Below are 8,907 nucleotides of genomic sequence, written 5' to 3'. Positions count from 1 at the left end.
CATATAAATTTGTTTTTAAATTAAATTTTGAATTTGAGAATTTTTTTCTTTTAAATAAATAAATAAAAATTGAAAATGTTTAAAAAAAACACGATGAAATTGTGTTAAAATAATGTTTATGTATAATATGATATAATAGAAAAATAATAATAATAATAATAATAATAATAATAATAATAATAATAATAATAATAATAATAATAATAATAATAATAATAATAATTAATAACCTATGAATAACACAATAATGTCAACATAACCGGAGAAATTAAAAAACGGGAAAGAAAAGGGGAAAAATAAGAGGGAAAAAATTTTGGCGGCAAAACAAATTTATATAAACAAATGTAAATAAACAAACGCCGCCATTTTGCCGTCATGGAATGAAATTTCATTTTCCTAAATGTTGTTACGAATTGTAAAATAATTAAATTATTACTATCATTATTATTCTCAATTGTTAATTGTTAATTTGTTGTTGCATTATCCAGTCGGTATGTAGAGTGTAAATAATTTTTTAAATATTCAAATGCAAAAAAAAATAAAAAAAATTATAACAATTTGTTTGATAATTGCCATCAATTATTAATTAATTGCACCTTACTTATTAACTTTATTTATGTATTTATTTATTTATTTTTATTATACGTGTTGTATATTAATAATAATTTTTTGTTTGTAGTTCTATCAAATTATCGCAGTTCGTAAACAATACTCATTCATAATTTTTTTTATTTTTTTTTTTGATTTATTTATAAAAATTACAGTCATTCATTATTATTATTATTATTATTATTATTATTATTATTATTATTATTATTATTATTATTATCATTATTATTACTAAAAATAAAATTTATTATTAAAAAATAAAAATAAATAATTTTTTTTTTTTTTTTAAATAAAAAAATATTTTTTATTCATTTATAAATTAAAAAGGAAAAAAAAAACGGAAACGATGTTTAGTTTCCGGTTTGTTTTCACAGGTATTCTTTTATGTATAAAAAAATTTTATTATTTATTTATGTATACATAAACGATAAACAATGTTACATTTGAGTGACTTCAACTTTAAAAAAAGTTCATTTGAAAAAAAAAAAAAAACAAAACCGCTTAATTATTGTGAAATAAAAAAAATTTATTTTTTCTAAGTGAAAGGTGTAAATAATAATAATAATAATAATCACAAAATCAACGGTTAATATGATTACAACAAAAAAAAAAACAATAACGATAATGATAATAATGATAAATAAATAATTCAAATGAATTCCAGACAAGGACGTATTAAACTTAATAGTTGTTATGATAAATAAATTGATTTACGATTGAAATTTATTTAAATATTTACCTTAAGAACATCATCATCATCATCATCATCATCATCGATTTAAAAATAATAATAATAATAATAATAATAATAAGGGTTGATACGGTTTTGATGTAAAATTGTTTTTTTTATACGAAGGTTAGGAAACAAAATTAAATTAATTTTTTTAATAAATGATAAAATTATGCTGAACAGGAATATGCAAAAAAGAAAAACTTACCCTTACACTACGAATGACTGAATGAAAAAATTTAATATAAAACCCATGTAATTATATTATGTATAACATTTATGTTGTAGTATTATTATCCCCGTGTAATGATGATGATGATGATGATGATGATAAGATAGTAAAATACATTCTAGATAGTTTTTTTATTTTTTTTTAAATAAGGGCCAAAAATTTATTACGTAACAAAAAAGAAAAAAGAGACCATTATTTAGAATTTATGCGATTATGTGAATGGGTCTTATATACAGAGAAAGTGAGTTGAAAATTTACAGTCCCATGAAATTATAAAATATAAATTTTAATTAGGAAGTACACCTGCCTTGTACTAAAATTTATGCCTTCGTGATTTCTGTTTAAAAAAAAACTGTAACCGAAAAACAAAATTTTTTGCCAAAAAAAAAAAAAAAAAACAAAAAATAAATAAATAAAGTATCCGGCCGTGAACGAATTCACGTAATTATTGGCATTCATTTTTTTTCGGTTAAAAAAAAAAAAAAAAACTCACGAATTCATGTTTCCGTTTCAAGGCGTTGAAAATTATTATTATTATTATTTAGTTTTTTTTTGGGGGGGCCGTGGCATAATAAAAAAAAAAGGTTTTTCGATTCGATTTTATTTTCAATTTTGTGACGTTATCACACTGATAGTTAATAAATAAATAAATAAATAACCGATTTATTAAAACTATTGTTTATTAAAAAATTTAAATTTCGAGAGAAAGGAATAATATTAATAATGATAATTTTTTTTAATTACTTTCCTTCTTCTAAATTTTTTTTTTTTTTTTTGACAAACAATTTTCAAAAAATAATTTCAATTTCTCAACACAAATTTTTTTTTTTTTCAATTTACTTATGGCAAATACCTTTAGGCCATGCATTAGTAACGGTTACTGAGCAGAAGACAGAAAGAAAAGTTTTATGCGATGGTTTTTTGACATGTTAAACATATGATTCGGTTGTCATGCGGTTAGAAATTTTTTTGTTATGTTACATAATTTTTTTTTTTTTTTTTCCATTCGTACTTGTTGTTGATAAGATTAAATTTTTTTTTTTTTAATGAAATATTATTATCATCATCATTATCGTTAATTAATAATGTTAATAGATTTTAATAATAATAATAATTTAATTAACGATTAAGAAACGGACAATAAAAAAAAAAAAAATTGCATTTCATTTAAAATTAGTCTCGTTAATTAATTAAAAAATAAAAATTTTTTGATTCGAATCTTTTGTAAAAATTTAATTAAAGGAATTTATTTATTTAAAAAAAAATTATATCGATCGAAATCAATAATTTGTAACAAAAAAAAAGTATTTTTTTTGACTAATTAAATCCGCCATTTTGTAAAAATTATTTTAAATTTCTTTCATCGTTAATTAATTAATGGCGGATCGATTAAGTTTTTTTTTTCCAAGCATTTTTAATTCGTTAAATATTTAATTGCAAATATATTTTATACATTTGGGTTAATTATTTAGCACATTATTATTATTATTATTCATAGATATTTTTGTCATTAAATTATTTAGTTTAATTTGTTATTATTGTTAGTTAGTGTTGTTGTTAGGGTCTTTCTCTCTCTCTCTGGACAAAAATGAAACCGATACCAATAAATTAGTAATCAATAAAATCTTACCGTAACTCATACAGCAGAAGAAAGTTGTTTGCCTGTTGGAATCTGTTGATACTTGAATATTTCCTTTTTGGGTTATGATTATGGTACCTTTTTGAAACTGATGCGTGCATTTGCATCCTTCATATTAAGTTAAATCTGTAAAAGAATAAATAATTACATAAGGTGTCACCTACTCATCTATTTAATTGTTTATAAAACTAAATGTAAGAGCACAATGATCAGATCAATTATTCAAATAAAACTGTTGTTTTAATTATTATCATTATTATTATTAATAATAGTTTCCATAATTTTATGTTTGTTATGTTAACTCACTTGTTTTTTTTTTTTTTTTTTTTTTTACAGGAAAAAACAAAATAAAGATAACAAAAAAAACTTAACAAATAAAATAAAAATAAATTTATAAATTTATTAAATCATTTATCAACGTTTTTTTTTTGTTTTAATGTGATGATAATGATGATGATGGAGAAAAGTAAAAAAAATTTTTTTTTTTACTTTATTTATTCAGGTTTTTAGCGGAACGGTAAATCAACAACTGGTTAATTTTATTCCGGTACGATGATCATTTGTTTTCAGGTTTCAACTTTTTTTGTCTATTTCTCTCTCTCTCTTATTTTATACAAAAAAAATAACAACAACAACGTTTTATTTCCTCTTAATAGGAATCAATAAAAATTCCATAGAGATAGTGATAGAGAAATAAAAACCGGAAATAGTTTTTCGGATAAAAGAATTAAGAGAAACAAAAAAAAATTAATTTGCTATATTGTTTTTTTTATTTTTCGTTTTCGTTTTTTTTTCTCCATAAATTTTATCATTTGTTTACGTGAGAATATAAAACTCATTGTTTAATAATTTTTTTTTCTCTTTTCGATAATAAATAATTTGGCAAAAAATTAATAAAAAAAAAATTCTTTTTTATTTCGTTTCCAGATGACCGGAACTTATTTAAAACTCATTAATTAATTTTTTTTCTGCCACGAAATTTAAAAAGAGAGAGAGAGAATTCTCATGTTAAATTATTTTACTTTTAAAATCGAAGGGGAGGAGGGGTGGGAGATTGGAGATGGGGAGAGGAAAGTGCGATAAAAAAATATTTTTACGTTGGCGTGAATTAATATTTTCTCCAGTCATTCATAAATATTGATACCGGAGAAAGGATTTCTATTTTATTTATTTATTTATTTATTTATTCATCATTATCATTATCATTATCATTATCATGGATTGCTTACATAAAAAAATACATTAAATAATAAATAAATCTGCGGTAATTGTTTCCGATTCATCGAAAAAATTTTAAATAATTTCCCCGTTTAAAATTTGAAAAAAAAAAAAATCCGGGCAGTTGATGAGTAATAATAATAAATTAATTAATTTAAATTTACAGTAATAAAAACAAAATCACGTGACCGATCGATCTCAAAAAAAAAAAAAAACAACTTACGTTTAATAATGATGATGATGATATAATTCGGGCGCAAAAATTTCTATGAAAATACAAATTTTCCCCTTTTTTCCCTTTTTTTCCCGTACTTACTTACTTCCCCTCACTTCTCTCTTTTCCGTTACTTTTTATAATCAAACGTTGAGGGTTTAAATTAAAGAAACCGCAGTCACCACAAATTGTTTTATCACGTCGTGACCTCTTCTCACTTATAAATCATTACACCTGATACCTTTTTTTTTTATCGATCGATTTTAAGAATTTCGACAAAATTTTTCGTTTTGTTTTGTTTTTTTTTTTTTTTTAAATTAAATAAAATCTATATAATAATAATAATAATAATAATAATAATAATAATAATAATAATAATAATGACGTAACGTTAAATATTGTTTCGTGACGAAATATTTGACGCAATGTTTTGAGAAATTGTGGTTTTCGGTTACCCAAACGATTGTCATTCATTACCAACCTATTAATTTATATATATATATATGTACATAAGTTTTATTTTTTGCGTGATTGTATCTTTATTTGAAAAAAAAAAAAAATTAATTTAAGGTCAAATTATTTTACCTTTAAACTAAGAAAATTTGCGGTCGTTACAAAAAAAAAAAACGTGTCTTCAGAAACGAAGGCAAAAAAACGAACGAAAGTTTTGTTAAACTTTTAAAATTATTTGAAAGTATTTTTTAATTAATGATTGGTTAAAATGTATTTAATTTATCCGATCACTTTAAGCAGGAAACGTAAGAAAAATTTCAGGTACGAAACTCATCAATAATCGATTACAAGATGATGATGATGATGACGGTTAAAAAGTGAATGAAAAAAAAGTAAAAAAATTTAAAAAAGTTTTCATTCATTTTTTTTTTGTTCGGTGGCAACCAATACATGAATGTAAAAATATTCGAATCAATATAAATAATATCAATGATAATGATGATGATGATAATAAAGTGAAATAGGGAAGAGCGTTTATTATTATTAATATCATTTTAAATCGATAGGGAAAATATCCAAAAAAGAAAAAATAAGGGAAAACCGTTGTTAACGAAAATATCAATCTATTGCATCATTCAAAAAATTAAAACAATTTTTTGACAAACGTCTTTTAAATGTTTAAAAATAATAATAATAATAATAATAATGATAATAATAAATGACATAATCCTCTACGGTGATTTTTTTCGTTACATTTTTTTTTTTTAACCGTGCCTAATTCCACGTTCTTTTTTTTTTTTTTTAATTCTTCCGTTGTTTTCTCTTTTGGTTCCTTCTAACGGGATTTCCAAACATTTCACCCCCCCTTCCCCTCGCTCTCCCTATTATATCATCTCAACTGTCGTACGCTTTCGCAAAAGTTTAAATTAACAAATATTAGTTAATACGAAGACGAAAAAAAAAAACCCTGGCCTTCATTTTTTTTTTTTAAGAAAAATTTTTACTTGAACTTGTTGCGTTTAACAACTGCATCATCGATGTCAGCCAGGTAGCCAGGTAGCCAGCAAGGTAGCCAGACCTCGTTTTACTCTTCATTGTCACATCATTCATTTAAACCATCCAAAATAGGAAAAAGTTATTCGTCAAAACAAAAAAAAATCATTTTAAAAGTAAAAGTTAATAAAACTTCATCATCATCATTATCGATATCGATTTTAAATATTTATTGATTTATGTATTGATTTATTGTATAAGTTGATGACAGTTGGTTAATTAAAAAAATTTATTATTTTATTATTATTTTCCTTTGACGACTCTTACTTACTCTCTCACGTAATGAGTGAGTAAATTAAAAAAAAAAATTTTTTTAAATATAAAATTTAATTATTAAATCGTCGTACGAACAAACAAACAAAAAATGGCGGAAGGAAAAATTTTAATAATAAGAAAACTCAAGCGTGAATAAAAATGTTTTTAAAAAAAATTATAATGTTTTTAAATTAAACTGGTGTGCGTGCGTGCGTGCGTGCGTGCGCGTGCGTGAGTTTGTGTCTTTATGCGTTTGTTGTGCTGCGTTTATTATGTATATTAAAATTGAAATTGAAAAAAAAGAAAATTGTGTAACCGGCATTTAATACGTACGTATCATAGGTACTCCCACCCCACTTTGTCTCATCAGGAGGAGAAGTATAAAGTCAATATGATTTTCTCATTTATTCACATTAGTACTTTTAACTTTGTTCTATTAAAATAGTTAGTGTCTGTCTACTTTTTTTTTTCTTTTTAATTCTTTTTCTTTTTTTTCACCTGTAATACTATTATTATTATTATTGTTATTTTTTTTTGTAAATTTTCACAAAATGGACACCAACTTTTCGTTCAAGGCTGATTCAATTTACATCGTAAGTTTTTTTAAATTCATTTTTGTTTCTCTCTCTCTCTCTCTCTCTCACCGGATATTAACCAAACCGTTGCTATTCGGAAGAAAGGCACGACAAAATTATTATTATTATTATTATCACGTTTGAAATAATGAGAAATAATGATGTAAAAATTTCGGATAAAGAGTGATTGTAACCTTTTTTTTTTAACGAAGTTTAAACAGACAACAAATAACTTGCTGTAAAAATTTTTATAGTCTATAAAATTGTTATTGTTATTATTATTAATATTATTATTATTATTATTATTATTATTGGCACAATTCAATTATATTTTTCAAATTGTTTTTTTTTTTTTTTAAATTAATTAATATAACGAATCGATGTAATAATTCAATCGTGTCAGTTATAGACTAGATTACGAAATATTTATAGACTATAAAATAAAATGACTCGAGAGTGATTTTGTTCAAACGCTATCGATGATTGGTATCGATTGGTAACATGGCATTTTCAAAAATTATTATAGTAAGTTGAAATTTTCTATTTTTTTTTTTTTTATTCAAATCGAAATTAATTTTTAGTTTTTAAAAGGTATAGAGTAGATTGATTATAGCAACGAAAAAAAAAAAAACAAAAATAAAATTTATAGACTATCTGGATTTTACTATAATAAGTTGGTAAATGTTTATAAACAATGTTGTTGTTGTTGAAGGAAGTCACGTGGGTTTTTAAATAATCTTTATAGATTTCTATAGTCGTGCTATATTTTTTTTCTAGCCATTTTTTTTTCGGTAAATTTCCGATGATTATTATTAATTATTAAATTAATTCGGTAGATATTTAAAAACAAGTTTGATTATTTATTTATTTATTTAAGTAAAACAACCAATAAAAATAATTTATTGAACAGATAATAATAAAAATCGTCGTTAATAAAAAAAAAAAAAAACATTTTTTTTTATAGTTCGAGTCGAAATGAATTTTAAATAAAAACATAAAAAACATAAAAAAATTTTTTTCTTCCGTTTCTCTTTTAAATAAAATTATATTGAAAAAAAGAAACTTTCCCTGATTTAATTTTTAAAAAAAAATGTTAATTTTTCGTTACGAATTACGTAATAATTTGCAAAAAAAAGAAAAAAATGGCGTCCGACAAAAACGAAAATTACTTTAAATAAAAAATAAATTTTCAGGCTGCCTTTTTGGCTTTTTTCGGTTTGTTCACCATCGCATCCGGTTTTCCAAAAGATGTCCACGGTTTCGGATCTTACGACGAGTCCGCCGGTTACGGACTTCAACAAGTTGATTATTCCGATTTAGGAGGTGGCGGCGGTGGCGGTCACGGAGGTTTCGGCGGCGGTTACGATCAAGGAGGTTTGGAAAATTATCAATCGTTTGGACACGAACAAGTTTTAGATTATGGACATGGGTCAGAACAAGAACAGGGTCACGGACACGGTCACGATTATTCATACGATTACCACGTGAGTTTTCTTTCAAATCACCGTCCACCATTGATTAATAATAATAATAATAATAATAATAATAACGTTTTTTTTTAACGTTAAAAGGCTTATCCGAAATATTCATTCAAATACGGAGTTAAAGATTATCACACGGGTGACGTGAAACACCAACACGAAACAAGAGACGGAGATGTTGTTAAAGGACAATATAGTTTGGTTGAACCTGATGGATCTATAAGAACCGTTGATTACACAGCTGACAAACATAACGGATTTAATGCAGTCGTACATAAAACTCCAGCCATTCATCCGGTACCGGAACACGATGAACATCATCATCATTTTTAAACCTATACCCCAATATTAGATTTATATATATCGACTTTATATAATTTATAAAATTTATTACCTTTTTTGTTTTTTAATGTTTTATGTTTTGTTTTTATGTTTTTATGTTTTTTTT

The 8,907-nt window shown here is 23.7% G+C and overlaps 1 protein-coding gene across 1 annotated transcript; it reads left to right on the top strand.

The window, feature by feature from the left end:
• Window positions 1-7,659: 7,659 nt before the first annotated feature.
• On the top strand, window positions 7,660-8,792 carry Phum_PHUM058890 (Adult-specific cuticular protein ACP-20 precursor, putative; the record flags this gene model as incomplete). The annotated part of the gene is made up of 3 exons (XM_002423386.1): window positions 7,660-7,702; window positions 8,227-8,462; window positions 8,550-8,792. The coding sequence occupies 3 exons, from the start codon at window positions 7,660-7,662 to the stop codon at window positions 8,790-8,792; spliced, it is 522 nt and encodes a 173-aa protein (XP_002423431.1).
• Between the last annotated feature and the right edge of the window lie 115 nt (window positions 8,793-8,907).

Source organism: Pediculus humanus, genomic scaffold (genome assembly GCF_000006295.1).
Source record: "Pediculus humanus corporis 1103172107408 genomic scaffold, whole genome shotgun sequence".
NCBI lineage: Eukaryota > Metazoa > Arthropoda > Insecta > Psocodea > Pediculidae > Pediculus > Pediculus humanus.
Note: the sequence above shows the minus strand (reverse complement) of the source record. Positions and strands in the feature narration are given on the sequence as shown.